Source organism: Bos indicus x Bos taurus, chromosome 8 (genome assembly GCF_003369695.1).
Source record: "Bos indicus x Bos taurus breed Angus x Brahman F1 hybrid chromosome 8, Bos_hybrid_MaternalHap_v2.0, whole genome shotgun sequence".
Lineage (NCBI taxonomy): Eukaryota > Metazoa > Chordata > Mammalia > Artiodactyla > Bovidae > Bos > Bos indicus x Bos taurus.
In genome coordinates, this window is record NC_040083.1 from 37,593,167 (window position 1) to 37,610,699 (window position 17,533).

The 17,533-nt window shown below is 39.7% G+C and overlaps 1 protein-coding gene across 3 annotated transcripts in view; it reads right to left on the reverse strand.

Annotated features, from left to right (window-relative positions):
* The window catches only part of KDM4C (lysine demethylase 4C), a 409,790-nt gene that overhangs the window by 53,487 nt on the left and 338,770 nt on the right, over nucleotides 1-17,533 (reverse strand). For all 3 annotated transcript variants that reach the window (XM_027549308.1, XM_027549310.1, XM_027549309.1), the window contains one exon: nucleotides 11,853-12,038. In XM_027549308.1, coding sequence (XP_027405109.1) covers nucleotides 11,853-12,038 — 186 coding nt within the window. The remainder of the gene's footprint in view (nucleotides 1-11,852; nucleotides 12,039-17,533) is intronic.

A 17,533-nucleotide genomic window follows, 5' to 3' on the forward strand; every position in this document is an offset into this window, starting at 1 on the left:
GACCTTTGCAGTGATCGCTTGGCAAGGAGTCCTGTGTGGCAGAGGAAGGAAGATTTCTCCTTGGCAAGAAGAGTCTTCTCTTATCGGATCTAGGAAGGCGGATGTGTATTCATACCTTGAAGGAGGGTCACCCACTATCCATGTAATGAGATGAGTCACGGGCAGGGATGTCATCTTAGGAAAAGCCCTGAGTTTGTCCTCCATCTGTATAATGATGTTAATAAAGGGTGCAAATCCAAAAAAATTAGGTACCTCTCATAGGTACATCCATCATTCAATCAGTAAGACTGGAGAGCTGAAGGAAAAAGCTTAGCAACTTATTCCATGAACAGGCCAAAATGCACATTTCCATGTATATCCAATAACCCTTTTACCTTCTCAACTTTATTATTACTCCCTAATTTCTATGAATTAATAACATGTGAGACGTTATTATATTTTTTCAAGGTATCCATTTTATAAAAAGTCCTACAGTTATCAAAGTAATAAATTAATACAAACTATCATTCTTTCACCAAACTTACAAAGCAAAAATCACTAATCTAAATGTGCCTTGTAATAATGAAAAGTTTCTGTAAAATTACAAGAGCTAGGTAAAAATATTTAACCCAGAAAAACCTAAATCCCTGGAGCTTCATGAAGAAATAATTGCTCTTATAACACAAATGCACATGCAGGCTCATAAAAATGTCACAAGTATTTAATTTTCGATATGTCTGTTTGTTCACGTGTACTTGATTCCTCATGGGTTTTTAAGTACAAACATATAATACAGTGGGAAATGGTGGTAAGCAGTTTCCCAGCAGATTTAAGGCCTTATTCAGTTTATCGTCTGTAGAAGTACAACTAACAGGCTGTGGAAGAAACAGAGGGGGAAAAAAAAACATGAATTATTTTCCATTTGAGTCATTAGCTCACCTCAGAGGTGGTAGTCTTGTTCAGGAGCTAAGTGAAGGGGACTGGGATGGGAGAAACATCTTCAGAGGCTTCACTGTGTTAATGTAGGAAACTCTCAAGAGGCAGGCAACACCTGCTTTCCATTCTGAATAGTTTCAGTAACATATTTTATAAAGAGCAGAAAGGAAAGTTTCCCATCAGTTGGACTGATGGAGCTGGAGGTGGAGCATTTACCGCTGAGATGGAATCTGATGTGAGTTCTTGCTAACTCATTTCCAATCTCATTAGCTGCTAGAGAGTATGTGAGTCCCTGGATGCCTGGCGCCGGAAGCTCTGCCTTGGGCTTTTAGATTTCAGATGCTCTTCAGGCTTCTTGGGTCTAACTGTAAAACTGGGAGGTTGGGGAGGGGACTATAGATTCAACAAACTCTCAATCATTCAAAGCAGGCTATGTGTGTGTTTAAATTTCATGTGAAAATGCAAAGAACCTAAAATATATAAACAATGTTGAATGAATTATAATTTAGGAGAAATGAAAGTATTCATTCATTTATAAGGTACTGTAATTTTTAAAAATGACCTCAGATGGGGTGTTTTCAACAGAGAGAAGCAAGGGACATGGGGCATTCCTACACAGTTCTCCTACCATAAGGATTTTTGGATCTCAATTACAGTGTGTAACTGGGTTAAAAATAGCTAAAAGAGATGAAAGATTTTCTTAACAAGGTGACCTAAAGCAAAACAGATTAATTAAAGGGCTTAATAATTGTTCTATGCCACCAAGAAGGAAGCCTAGGTAAATAATGAAGCCATGTAAGCTAATTCAAGCCACGATCTCAAACTGGAAATGTGTAGCCAAATTAGCACCATCTCAATGATGCACCATGTGCTTTGACTTTGGAGACAGGGACGTTCTGGAACTTTAATGACTGTTGAACCTCTGTGAAGTTCCATTTCATCACCTGTAGAATGGATACAATTAGAAAAACCCGCAACAGAGGGTTACTGTGTGGACCAAAAGAGACAGTGCACTACCAGTGACAGCGTTCAATAAACTATAAAAGGCATTATACCAATATCAGCTACTATTGATTTTATTTACCTCATCTACCTTGATATGCTGCTCTCAAGGAAAAATGGCAGTCATCTTGAACACAAGAGAAAATCAGGGTGGCATAGTCAATTCTGACTCTATACAGGCACACTACTTCCATGAGCATCAGACAGAAAGGGAGGGAGAGAGAGAAAGAGGTAGAGAGAAGTTGAGAATGAACATGTGCAAGCTTCCTAAGCTTCCTTGAAAATCACAGGAGGAGCCAGAGGAGCAGTGGAGAAGTCAGCCAAAAACTTCCTACCGCTCATCACAACCACAGCAGGAGCAGTGCAGATTCTGCCATGTGGGCTCAAGGATGTTATAATCAAAGGAGACAAATCCACAAAGCCTTTAACATCCACTATTAATTAAGCAAGCTAATATCCATCTGTCAGTCTATCAAGGGTTAATTAAATGTCTCTCTGTGCCCAGCACTGTGCTTGAAAGAATGCTGTGTGGGCTCCAGTGGAGGCAGGAAGGTGAGGGGAAGGACTGAGAGGCTCCAGGGCAGCAACCCTCCCTTCCCAGCCCCCTGCCTATAGCCCTTGTGTTCCCTCCAACAACATCTAATGCTAACCTCTGTGGTTCCTGCAGCCTCAGCCAAAGCTGCTTCTTAGCATCTATTAAGGATGCTCTTCTTTTCTCCAAATAAATGATAAAGATACAAGACAACAAATTTTAAGATACACTTAAAAGTTGTTTAATGTAAGGGTTTGCAAATTTTTAATTTTCTTCCAATTCTTGATAAATATATGAGAAAATGAGGACAGACCTGACGAAAAGGCCTACATAACACTCAAGGAGAGATAAGCACAATGAAAAACAACTCACAAGGACATTCGATGCCCACAAAGAAATTAGGTTTCCTTTCTCCCTCCCTCCTGCCCCAAGAAAAAGCTTCTGAGTGCCAGGTCAGCCCAGGAATGGCTGAAAGAAAAACTGAAAGAATATTCTATTGAAAAAAAATTGTAGAAAAAGAAATCTCTTATGTTCCTTCATATACTACTCTATAATTTCACAGATCCACTACACCCAGTGTGGGAGAAGACGACAGAGAGATGCACGCAATCTCATGGTGAAAACAGTCAGCTTCAGATAAGGAATGGTCAAGAAACCGTCTCTTTTACCTAGAAAGGGAAGAAGTATTGATTTGCATGTGAAAAACGGCTCAGATCCCAAGATGGCTACCAACACTCTGTGGAAGGGTGGGACAGAGAGATGGGGTAGCCCCAGGCTGACTGGCTTCCTGCTAAGAGACCTCAAGAGGCCTCTCTAGTTAATTTAGAGCTTTACAGCTTTACACATCATGTTCGGTGAATGTGGACAAAGAACACAGACCTAGAGAGTAGCCCTTTAGATAAAAAATGATGGAACTTATTTAAGTGCCTTTTCCACTGCTTGCAGTTAATAGTCTCATTAAACTATAGTTTCATTACCCTGTGTCAGTATCTATGGATTTCATTATGACTATGGCAACTAATTACTGTTTTCTACATGAAGGAATTGAAAATCCTGCCTCTTATGCTTTACAAGATGTTGGAATGTCAAATTCTCTTTGCTGTTGTGTGTCTGCTGACACATTCCATTTATATTTCTCTACTGTATCCACAGTGCTTGACTGTAATACCAATGTTAAAATATGGGATTAGTGTCACTACTTAATTTTCTTAACAAGCTATCAGACAATAATGCACGCCCTAATCTTTTTAAAAAAGGAGTATTAAATTGCTGAAAAGCTTAAAATTTCCTGAGAAATAATTCTGTGAAAAGCTGAGCAAGTGTTTCATATAGAAACACATCTTACCTATGCTTTTAAAAAATGTAACCAGATAAGTGGTTCTTAGAATGCAAGACTTGATTTCCCTCAGTATGTGTGGTCCGTGAAGTTGTCAAGTATCAAAGGTCCCATGTTAACAGCCCTTCCTGCACCTGCCCCTCCTGCAGTAGATTGGCTGACTGGTCCCTGGTCCCATGATGCACTTCAGGGGACGGGGTGGGGATAAGACGGCCAAGTAGGAAATACAACATGACAAGTACTTCATGGGGGTTCTGATGAATCTGCTTTAGTGATAAACACCAAACTCCTGTAACCAAGATGCAGATTTTTCCTGAATTTTTCTAAGTCAGGATTATTTTGCAGTTTTACAAAGCTAAATAAAAAGTTCAGGCAAAATTCTCCTTTCCACATTTTTGAGAGAGAAGAAGATAGCCAAGGCTGTTGAACAAGAAATCTCCTGGAAATCAGGGCTCCACAGAGGGTGACTGCTAACACTCACATCAATACATTTAAGGCCTCAGCAGCAACATTGCTTCAGAGTTATTTCAGGGGCTCTTCAGGCCCTTAGGAGCAAGCACTGTCTATTTGTAAAATAAATAAGGCATCCCATATAACCTATGTCCTAACATTTTTCAAATGCCTTTGGATGCTTCCAGGAAATTTGAAATAATGTTTGTTTGTTTTTTAACCCAACCAGATTAAAGGATAAAGGACAAGACATCAGAGTCTGGAGAAATGCTATACTTAAAGGCAGAGATATTGTTCTGAGTCACTGGGAATTGACTCTACTTTCTATCCCCAGATGACAGTGTGGCTTTGTTGATCATGAGTCTGATTCAAGAGCCAGGTGCGTGCACATTTTTCCTTAAATGGAAAGGCCCAGACTGTTAGGAGTAAATCCTTCCAGAATGGAAATGTAAACCCCTTACATAGAGCAACTATGTGGTAGCAAACCACAGTTCTGCTTCGATACAGCAGCAGCCAGTCACATGCAGATGTTGCCACAACGGGGCAGCCCACTAACGGTGTGCCGGAGAGGTGCCACATCGAGGCACTTGGCCTTTCTCTGCCTGCATGGTCTCCCCCTTCTGATGAGTTTCTGTACCCTTGACTGAATTAAAATTAGAATATGCAATGGAGGCATCTGTTATCTCTTCCCGCAAATTCAAAACTCCCCCTGAAACACTTGAATTAGCATCAGAAATGGGTCTGGAGTCTCTGCAGCTGGTGCCTGAGCGGGGACTGGCACAAAGACCCTTACCAAGTGACTAGACTCTGAAAAGGGACTGGAAAATGGAGGGATAGAAGGGTAAGGTAAAGATGGCTCCATGGAGGCAGAAGAGCCTCTGCCTGGGACCATGAAGTCACTATGGGGAGCTTGTGGGGCGAGTGTTAGTGGAATTTTCCTCTATGTCCCACAACCAGGCCCAGCAGAAGGTATGATGTCCCTCCAACAGACTCCCTGCTGCTGCTGCTGCTAAGTCGCTTCAGTCATGTCCAACTCTGTGTGACCCCATAGACGGCAGCCCACCAGGCTCCCCCATCCCTGGGATTCTCCAGGCAGGAACACTGGAGTGGGTTGCCATTTCCTTCTCCGAACAGACTCCCTAGGTCTCCCTAACTACACCAGGTATGATGGAAAGACAATGGAAACCCAGGGCATGAGACTGTGCTCCAGAGACTCTGAAGCACTTCTACTGACTGGAAGCCCGAAGGAGAAGAGCTCATGATCACTGACCTTGCCCTTCCCCAGGAAATGTCTACAGAAATAGCAGCAGGAAATTAAAATGAGGGTTATTAATAAAATACAGAAGTTTGAAGTGGGATATGTTTAATTTTCTTGATAAAATTAAGAAAAACACTATATTCACTGGTTTTACCTAATAAAGTGAACAAGGGAAAAATTGGTTCCAACTGTAAATATTCTAAAATGTCTGTGTTAAGTATTTCTTCTCCCAGGCAATCTGGCCTTAACTTTCTGTCATCCAGGATACATGGATGGAGAGCTCAACAAAACACTACTACTGATAAAGGGTGAGGGATTTCTTCTTGAAATGTATGTCTGATTTAGAAAGATTGAACACACTCACCCCTAAATCACTATACTATTTGTTTGTTTTTTTAAACCCGTGCTAAGAATTTTTTACATCAGACTTTTGCTTTGGTCAGAATGCTTTCTACTATTCAATAACAGTACAAATTCAGAAGGATGTTCAAAAACAACTTACATTGAAAAACCATATACAAATATCAGATTATTATGCACAAGTCTAAGAAGAGTTTGTTATTTGGTCATGACAAACTTACTAACTGAACAGAAAGGGGGTTAGCAATACCTCAACTGTTACAGAAAAAACAACAATCACCAAACACTGTCAGTTAACCACAAAGACATGCAGATCAGGGTGACGAAGAGGGTTTATGGAAATGTAAACATTCAGATCATTAGTTAGATGAGTGTTAGTGTTAGTTGCTCAGTCATGTCCAACTCTTTGCGACCCCATGGACAACAGCCCAACAGGTTCCTCTATCCGTGGGATTCTCCAGCCAAGAATACTATAGTGGGTTGCCATTTCCTTCTCCAAGATCAGCATTAACTACAATAAATTCTGGTTCTCTTTCTTAAAAGCATGAGAGGGACAGAGTCAAGCCATACTTAAGGAGGGAAAAGAAAAGACCAAAAGGTGATGGATTCATATCATGGGTTGAATCAAGAGACAACCAGATGATTGAGAACCAGTCACAAGTGAGAGTCTGGTTTCCTTTCACTCTGGCCTTCCAATGCCAGCTCCAATGCAGTTGACACATCAACTTAGCAAACTCAAACTTTTCTCTTTTAGAACCAGCACAAGTGTTACCTCCTCTGTGAATGCCACCTGACTGCCCCAGATAGAATTAGTGACTTCCTTCCAAGGACTCTCAAAACATTTTACTCGTATCTTTATTTAGCCTATCTTCTTAGGGAATAGAGCACAGCAGCTAAGAGCCTTGCTTCTGCATCAGAGTGCTTGGTTTTGACTCTGCATGGTCACAGTGTGACAGAAGCACCAAGAAGAAAATTACAGTCAACTGGTACCTGCTGGATCTGTAAAAGGCTAGAATCCATGATGATGTCCAAAAGCATCAGTGGGAATTTACAGTGGGAGTGTGTTTGAGGTCTCTCTGTATCAATCCATAATCAATCCATAATCCTGAAACACTGCAGACCCTTTTTATATTTAATGAATTCATATAAAAGTGTTCCTGATTTCTTAATATTTTTTTTATCATTTGGTGTTTTCTCAATGACCAATACTGAAAGTACAATATGCTATGCAATATTTTAGGGTTTAGAATTTAGGGGCCTTGATCACCCAATGCTCTACATACTGGCAAGGTGAGAACTGTTTCTGCACAGCAAGGAAGGTATTATCGTTAGTGATGACAGATATTCTCACCCCATTACCACCCAAAGGTTAGTTACACAAGCATGGATTAACCAGAAGGGCTGCCTTGCTCCAAGTCCTTCACCAAATCCTGGGCAATGCAGGTGTCCCCTCCTGTCCTGAGCCACGCACAGTGATGGCAGGGAAGGAGTTAGTTAGTGAAGCTTTCCTGGGCTGCTCACCTGAAGACACAAGCAGGGAAAGAAGTCAGCAAGTGTTGAGCAAGGATTCAAGTTCTACAACAAAGATGAATGCTACATAGAATAGAACATGAAGGTGAGCTAAAGAGACAAGAGAACCTTTCGGAGTGGGAGGGGCCGAAACAGAAGCCAACATAACCACTACTTTCCCACGTCCACCCCAAGAATATTGCCTTGAAAAAAGGTGCTCACGTAAAATCTCTAACACATGCTTGATAAAAGATGCTCAATAAATACTACCTCTCTTTTGTCCACTAAGCTCATTCCCTAGCATTAGAGAGCTATTTCAACAAATTTATACCAAGAAGCTTCTATGGATTGCTGAGTACTAATTTAAAAGATAAAACACTGGTTAAATCTACTAAATATAATGATCTAGCTAAAATAATAGAAAAGGTGGAAAAAATATACCAAACAGTAGGAAAAAAAAATTGACCACTAAGATGTTTTCTCTACTCAAATTCTTCCTCTCTTTTTGAATAGGTGTCTATCTCCACATTAGAAGCCACAACTTAGTAAATGATAAAGGAAATAAATTTCTCAAATGTCTTTGACAGGAGAGGGTATTAAGACAAAAACGATGTACCTTGTAAAAGACTGTATTAGAGGCGCCTTGCTTTTTACAACTTATTAATACATAAAGTACAAGGAATTCTGGAGCTCCAATACTGCATACATGGAACAAACACTATAATCTAATATGAAGGTTTATTGAAGTAATTTGCTTGAAAAAAAATTAGTGCATGCCATCTTTCTCAGCTCTGCTGCCTTTCGTTATTCAGGCGTCTCTTCCACTGACATCTGTCTAGTTAACTCAGGTGTGAGGAGACAGTCAGTGACTGTACTTTGTAGGAAGTATAAAATTTGTGAGTAGTTCATTGTTTGCTTTGAATAAGAAATGCTTCCAAAGCTCCCAGTTTCAAAACCATTTTTACCATTTATTGTGTTCTCTGTCTTTTCCTTACAAACATCTATTCAATATGCATGTGAGTGGGTTAGGAATACATCCAATGGAACCTTCAGAAATAGAGCCCAGAAAGAGGCCACAGTGGATCATGGCAAAGGATGGTCAAGTATCACAACACTACTGACATTACCACATGTGCACATACACAAGCACACATGAGTAAAACCTCATACTTGCAAGAAAGCAGGTACCAATCAAAAAATATATGTTTGACAAAAATACTGAAAACTCTACACTAAAATTTAGGTTAAAATAACAGGGACCAGAGATGGGGGTGGGGGTAGGGGGCTAGCGGTGCACATACTATAACATGCTCCTTTCTACTTCAAGAATCTGAAAGCTGGACTCCTTGGTGGTCCATTTGTTAAGAACCCACCTGTGGATGCAGCGGACAAGGGTTCAACCCCTGGTCCAGGAAGATTCCACGTGCCCCAGAGCAACTAGGCCCGGATGCACAAGTACTGAGCTCACACGCTATAGCTACTGAAGCCCACGTACCTTCGAGTCTACGCATCAATGAAGATCCAGTACAGCCATAAGTAAATAATAATAAAGGATTTGAAAGCTACCTATTTTCCCCAATACTATCATTCTAACCACAGAGTATGTTTATTGTCCAATGGAAAAGTGCATTATAATAAATCAGATGAAATTTTTGTACCATTATCCAGAGTGATTTTATACCCAAAGATCAACAACACTGAATAAGCTAGTGTATTTAAAATAATTTATGGCATTAAAGGAGAAGTAGAATGCACTTTAAAATGGTCCTTTTGAATGCAAAAAGCAAATAATGGAAGATGCAAAAAAAAAAAAGTAAAACTGGAGTACTGAAGTAACTGTAGTTTTATACTTCATTTCACCTAAATTGGTCAAGCATCCTCTACTCTCAGCAACGCCTGTGATGGGTTGCCAAGTTAGCCTGGACTTCATCTCACGAGTTTTTTCACTGCTATGATTCAGCAGTTGCCTGTTACTACCAAACAATCCCAGCATGGTCGAGAACACAGACAAACTACACTTCTGACTCTGAGGAGTGTATCCCCTGGCATTCACAACTTACACAAAGAGAGATACTTGAGTGAAGTTCAATTTTTTTACGCTTGAAAAAGGAAAGAACATTTAATGCAATAAGGGTAATTACAATGCTCTTAACCAAAGTTCCCAGAGTCTATGGATTCCCTCGAGTTAGTTGTCAAACATTTTTGGGAGGAATCCATACCTGGAGTCTAATTAAGAATAATGGATAAGTATTAGCTACCAGGAATGTATTTCAGAAATCCAGTGTTCACAGTGCTTCCACCTAGAGAATTTTGCAAAGGCAATTTATGAACACTAAAATATTTTCCTCATAGAGAAAGCCCACCACATGTAATGCTGTAAATTATATGATTTCCCCCCCACCCTTTACAAAGTATACCAAGTTCTGAAGTGATCTATAGGGAAGAGTAGTTTCTAAATCATCTCAAAGTCAAATATTTTCCCTTTCATCATCATTTATGAAACACATTAGTAACATAAACCTGACTGAATCAAACACATCAGAGTTAAGAGGAATGAGGTCCTGATTAAACACCTGGATCTCTGTAACAGCAACTTCAATATAATCATCAGTAACCACAGAGCTCTGGAATATTAAAAAGGGAATATATGATCCCAAGCAAAGGTTCAAATGAACACCTCTAGTGCCACTTGAGGTTTGGGGTGTGGAATTCAACAAACAGTAGACTACGGGCTGAAAACATATGTACATTCCAGCACCTGTCGCTCATTAACTGAATATTTGGGCAAAAAACTGAACCTCTCTAACTTGGGCTTCCTATCCTTGAAGTGAGGATAGCATTACTCATGTGGCCAGTTCACAAAGGAATGGAGCAGCAACAGCAGCAGTGGAAGTAATAAAAAAGAGAAAGCAGTAATACAACTTTCATTTTCTTAGGGCTTACAGTGTGAGGTGAACTGAAAACCACACGATAAGGTGGGCACGCCATTGCAGACAAGGAAGCCGAGGCTCAGCGAGAAGAACGCACACACGGCTGTACACGTGCTCCTGGCAGAATGTAAGTGTGAACGGCAACAACTCTGACTCCAGAGGCTGTGACCTGGTTCACATCTCAAAATGTATCCTCATGAGTCGTCTGATGAGGTAATGTTAGTGACTGCACCGTAAATGGCAAAGTGCCAGTAACGCAATGTGTTATTAGCTTAATTTTTTAAAGTTGCTAAAGTGGGTTTTCTGCTGAGTACATGTACTATTCTTAGCAAGAGCGCATCAACTCAAGAAATTAAGGAAAAAACACGAATGAATATGTAACTTGAGGCCTACGACAATGGAAAAGAACTTTAAATTAGACGTGACAGTTTGTGATGTCATTTTCTACACTTGCACATTCACATGCATCCACACCAAGACCCAACCCACAAACATCAAGTATTTCTCAAGACACGAGAAGAAGCTGCTGCAATCAAAAAGCCGAGAGATGTGTTGTATAGGGGTCATGGCTCCCCAGTCCATGGTAGTGACCTGGCAGGCTGCTCATCGGAGGTAATTAGAGACACGGGACAAGCATGTGAGGCTGCAAATGGTCTATGGCCAAGCTTCCTGGGACCTTCAGCACATGAGTGAAACTGAGGGTCAATAGGATGCTTCAGCCTCTTCATTGAAAGCCACAGACAATGATGGTGATCAGAAAAGCTAACCAAGGCATAGCAACCATCTCTGCACTGTCTGAATTATTCTAAGCCTTTGAAACAGAGGAAAGAGTCCATTCACCAAGGACAGGTAAACTGAATTACAGTTGAATTCACATGTTAGTTTGTTGCAAACATTCTTTTCCTAGAAACAGGTTCAATCCTGAGTGAAATGGAAAAGGCAGAAAATGCTGATGTGTGTACTTCTCTTCTCCTTTTCTGAGCTTGTCCTTACTTCTCCTGGTGCCTCTGTGCTGCCTCTAGCTTATCCCATCTCAGGCAGCATGTCCTTAAATGTTTGGGACCACCCTCTCCCTCCCCTTACTGTGTTACTGCTCTTTGTTTTCTTCTAGAAGAGAGGAAATAAACCCCCAAGACCAGAGTGTACAGGTGTCTGGATTAAACACTGCAGGATCTCAGGAGATGTTTTCACATCAGTGTCTTCTCAGAAATGCTCTCACCCTCATTCTGGATATGTGCAGTGCATAATCTGTACAACCATACTCAGCAGCCCTGTATACAGACCCCAAACCAGAACAGTCACAAAGAGTTTTATCCATTCATCTGTTCATTCACTCATTCAACTCATAAATATGTGCTGCATCTAGCATGTGCCAGACACTAATGGGTCTTGGACAACTACTAGTAAATAATAATGTATAATCCCTGTCCTCAAGAGATGTACGCTCTAGACACATCATCAATGAGTAACATTACAGAGTAGAGCATGCTAGACTTGGGGGATATACAGGAGGGGATTCACATGCAGTCTTGGCATCAGCAAAGGGAGAGCAGGTCTTACCACGTTTGGGTTGATCTTATGTCGGAAGCACGTGATGTTCACGACATATGGCCAATCATCAGGCTCCATCAGCACCCCAGCAGCGTGAGCACATGTGACGTGGAAGGAGGCCGGGCAACGCCCATAGGAACACTGGATGCAAGCTCCAGAGACCTTCTTAACCCGGTGTCTGCAGAACATGCATTTCTGGAGGATTAAAACAAAGAAGACTGTCAATTCAAACTCTTAACTCAGCGAATTTCCACATTTCACAGCATAACAACTTTTAGAGAGGAAGAACACTGATGATATCAGCAAGGCCTGATCTCCAGGGGCCCTAGTGGTGAGATTGACTGTGGCAATACGAGCCACATACCTTCAAGGAGACATGCCAATATGGCCACATCCTACAAGACATATGCTGAAACACTCCTTGCGGTTAGGAAAGCCAAGCCCTTCTGCACATGCTTCTCCATGCTTAGAGCTGAGGGAAAGGCCCCCTGGTTGCTCCTGTAAGTCATCCATGAACACTGAAGCTATTTCTCTTTTACCGCCTGCATGGCGGGCTTTTCTGTACATCAAACAGGCACATATTCTCCTAAATTAGATGAGGTCTTCAAAAATACCCAAATGGCACACAGATGGGCTAAGGTTTCTATTTACAAGGAAATGTAAAGTGTTAAATGGGCCAATGTGGAAACTATGGCTCAAGTGTTTAATAATCCAAATCTGAACCCTTCATTACTGAAACAAAAATATGCCTCCCAAAGTGAGAAAACTGAAAATCACCCCAAAGGGCATAATTTTGTTGAGTATCTATAGCTGACTATGCCTGAGAAAGAAAGAATGGAAATAAAAACAGCAATAATAATTACCGCAATCTGAAAATTAAATTGCATACAATTAGCCCTAAACGTTATCAGTACATTTGTTATGAGAGATGGAATAAAATCAAATAGCTTCACTAAATGCAAGATTTGTGAACTAATACTTGACAATTAGGAAAAAAGAGTTGTAGAACAATGTAGGATCAGGTTCAGAAACCAAAAGAAACAGAATGATCAAAAAGCTCAACTTTTCTTTTATAGGTACGTTTTCCTTCCTGAGACAAAAAAAGATACTTGCGCTCAATGCCCTTAGAGGACTGTAACATTTTATCACCGACTTGCACCAAACCGTGTGCGGTAAACTTCTAACTCTTCTTCGCCCTCACATCTGATCAGCACCTTCAGTCTTATAGATTCTGCACCTTAATCTTATTCTGATTTCACTCTACTCATCTACACCAACTGCCACGATCTTGGTCCATGGTGTCTTGCCCAGTGTAATAATGGCCTCCAACTGGATCTCTTCTTTTATTTCATGTCATTTTGATTCATCTTCCCAAAGAACTAAAATAAGACCCATTATAATGTGAATAAAAGCATTATTTAACATCTTGATATCTCTTTGGCAAATTCTTGGTATTAGGTTCAGTATATTCCTGGTAATTCTTAGTATTCTGGTATCTTTTTTCTCAACTCCAACCATTCAAAATATGATGACAGGTAAAGCAGCAAGACCTCATATCAGAAACCCCAGGCATAATCAGATAATCTTTTAAGAGCCTAATCATACCACAGTGAGGTCAGTGTTTGAATAAACTCAGATACTGACAGATGTATGAAAGGAGAAATTATTTCCTATTTTACTAATTAGACAGAATCAAGAATAAGGAAGAGTATTATGACTTAGCTAATTAATGAATTGATAACTCCAAGCTTCTCAGCCTCTTTTACAGTTAACTTCCTGAATAAACAGCAACTCCAGAAAGAAGGAAGGAGACAGACAGTATACATTTAAGCTCAGTAATAACTCAATCCTTGGAATTTTGTAAGGGAAATGCCTCCTTTTCCAGGAAGACCGCATGGGGCGATTTCTAAGGATAGATCCATGATCCTTAGAAAGTCACCCCAACTGCAGACTATTGTAATACCATGCTTTAGAGGATGTTTATTTCATGGAGTTGGGAAGTTTGACCTAAACATTAACGAAGTTCTTGCAGAGACAGAGGATTCTGCAAAACTTGGTAGAGGAGCCATTTTGTATGTTGCAGAACAGCTATATAGTACTTCCGAACCCCAGTTTCACTTTTGTTGTTGTTCAGTCACTCGGTGGTGTCCGACTGTTTGTGACCCCATGGACTGCAGCACTCCAGGCTTCCCTGTCCATCACCATCTCCTGGAGCTTGCTCAAATTCATGCCCATTGAGTCGGCGATGCCATCCAACCATCTTGTCCTCTGTTGTCCCCTTCGCCTCCTGTCCTCAATCTTTCCCAGCATCAGGGTTTTTTCTAATGAGTCAGTTCTTTGCATTAGGTGGCCAAAGTATTGGAACTTCAGCTTCAGCATCAGTCCTTCCAATGAATATTCAGGATTGATTTCTTTTAGGATTGACTGGTTTGATCTCCTTGCAGTCCAAGGAGTCTTCTCCAACATCACAGTTTCATTGCTTGCTACTAAACCAACTGTGCTTCACCCTGGCTGAAGCATCTGTGGCAATTTGACACCTACACTGCTGGGCTATGGAATTTAACTCAACAGGGTAAAGGACACATAAGACACTTTCTAGAATGTTGCAAATTAGAATAAAATTAAGTACTATGAAAGAAGTAGAAATAAAATGCTATATGGAATTAGAATGACCAGTGCAACGAGGGTATGCCTGGGGGCAACAGAAGGAAGAAGGCTTTAAAGAAATGCAATGCTGACTAGATCAAGATAGCGGACTTAGCCCCTGCTATAAACTCTCCAGTCCCAAACCCTAAATAAATAAAGAGATATGAAAATGAGTGAAACCACAACAGCACTAACTAACAAAAAATGGAGCACTTAATTCCAGGAACGAGAGCCTCAGTAAAAACTATTCCTAGGTATCTCTGTGGAGGCAGTTCTGGCAAGGCCAATACCAAGAGTAAAAGCAAATAATTAAAATTTATTAAAAATAACCTGTAGTGGATTCATTTTGATATTTGGCAAAACTAATACAATTATGTAAAGTTTAAAAATAAAATAAAATTTAAAAAAATAAATAAATAAATAATTAAAATCTTTCCCAATGGGTTAAAAAAAAAAAAAAAGACAAGTGACCCACTGCCAAGCCAGCTCCATGGTCCACCCTGCCCCCACTTATCACCAGTAGGTGAAGTAAACCAATCTGATCTGAACCCGAGTACTGTGAGCTGAGCTATCATTCACCAGTAGGACAAGTGGATTCTCATTTGGGCTAATAGAAAAAAAAGTACGCAACCAGAATACAATCATATACTTTAAAAATCACAAACACTTGAAGGAAAACAATGCCATGAACAAGAAGTGCTATACTTACAGAAAAGTTGGCCTAAGGAATCAGGTAATGGGAAACAGAAGATTAGTTAAGAGAGATATAGACATACTATGATAGAGAGTCCAAACTATATTGCATCAACTAAACAAAAACAGTAACAAGTTACAGTTCTAAAATTAAAAATATTAAAAAAAACAAGATGTGTCGAATTCTGGAATGGATTCCAATGAAGATCAAATTAGCAACTGAAAGATGGAGCCCAGAGATTGTACAGAACACAGAAGAAAAGATCAAAAAGAAGGAAAATGAAACACAAAGGCTAAGGAGTATGGAAAAGAGATCCAGATGTTCTACTGTCTCTCTAAGAGGCATTCTAGATGAAAATAAAAAGAGAAAATAACAGAAAAAATCGTGACCTGAAAAAAGACCCAACAAATAGGATTGATTTTTTTAAATAACCTAAACACATCTTAGATTTCCAAATAAAGAGAGAAAATTCCCAAATCTTCCAAAGAATAAAAGAGAAAAATCAGATTACCATCAGATCTCTAGTCTGCAACAGTGAGTGCTAAAAGACAATGAAACAATGTTTTCCAATTTATAGAGGAAAATTAAATTAGGTCTACATCCAGCCTAATTTTCTTTCAAACATTAGGGCAAACAGATTTTTTCCCCCACAGTCAAGGATCAGAAGTATGCAAGAAGAACTAAAGATTAACCAAGAAGCTAAATATGTGGATAAATCTAAATGAATATGGACTTTATAAACAATAATAGTAATGTCCTCTGGGTTTGAAATACAAAGAGAATTTGAATAGATGACAATTGTAGCATGTATGGCAGAAGTGGTAAAAATGAAGTTAAATAAACATTTAATGTTCTAATGTTCTTGAATTGACTGGAAAAAGGTTAAAAGAGCCAAAAGTGGGGGGAAAAAAAAACAGAATAAGGAAAAATAATAAATTCAAACAAAGACATGAAAAAGAAAGAAACAGAAACACAGAACAGGTGGAAGCAAAGGAAAAAAACACACTGGAAATTCGCAGAACTAAACCCAATCATTCAGTATGTTAAGTGTAAACAGACTAAATTTTATTTTATAGACTAGGGTAGTGAACTTTTTCTTAAAGTGCCAGATAAATATTTTAGGCTTGTGTGCCAGTGTCAGCTGCAACTACTCAACTCTGCACTGTGTACTTGAACTGAACGATATGGGGATTAGGGACACCAACCCAACCTCTGCACAGTCAAAAATCAAGTAACTTTTGACTCACCCAAAACTGAACTAATAATAACTTACCGAAGCCTTAATGATAACGTAAATAATTGATTAACACCTATCTGGTATGTTATAGGTTTCTGCTGCTGAGTCCCTTCAGTCGTGTCCGACTCTGTGCGACCCCATAGATGGCAGCCCACCAGGCTTCCCCATCCCGGGGATTCTCCAGGCAAGAACACTGGAGTGGGTTGCCATTTCCTTCTCCAATGCATGAAAGTGAAAAGTGAAAAGTGAAAGTGAAGTCGCTCAGTCGTGTCCGACTCTAGCGACCCCATGGACTACAGCCTACCAGGCTCCTCTGTCCATGGGATTTTCCAGGCAAGAGTACTGGAGTGGGGTGCCATTGCCTTCTCCGTTATAAGTTTATATATTCTTAAAATAAACTAGAGAAAACATTATTAAAATACTCATAAAGAAGACAAAATACGTTTACAGTACTGTATATCCATACTTAAGATTATCTCATCTGTTAATAAGAGGAATTGTTTGTTAATATCTACACCAAATTGTCTCCTATGATATGAAACACTGTAGATGTTAATCGTATCACTAACACTAGGCATCAAAAATTAAAACACGTTTAAAAAATTCATATTTATTTACAAGTATAATAATTCATGCATTAATAATGAAGAAGCAGTAATATGATTGCTTTATGACACCCTAGTGTAATGGGTGGGGTTTGTCTGGTCTGTGTTTGTGTAACACATGAAAAATTTTAACTTTTTATAATAGATTTCTGTGTATTTAATGGTAATAAATGATAAAATCGACTAGTATCTACTAGTATCTGTGATAGTTTATGCATTCATGACATACCTAACATTTCCTTAATTTTTTCCCATATTTTTAAACTACGTGGTTCATCTGCAAGTTTTTTCAAATTGATGCAAATCTCCAAAAACTTTTACAATACATGTACTGAAAAAAAATCCACAGATACATGGACTACGCAGTTTAAACCCATGTTGTTCAAGGGTCAGCTGCAGTGTAAAAGCAGGCACAGATAATCCACAAATGATGGGCATGGTCGTGCTGCGGTTCATGGGGTCACAAAGAATAGGACAAGACTGAGCAACTGAACTGAACTGATGGGCA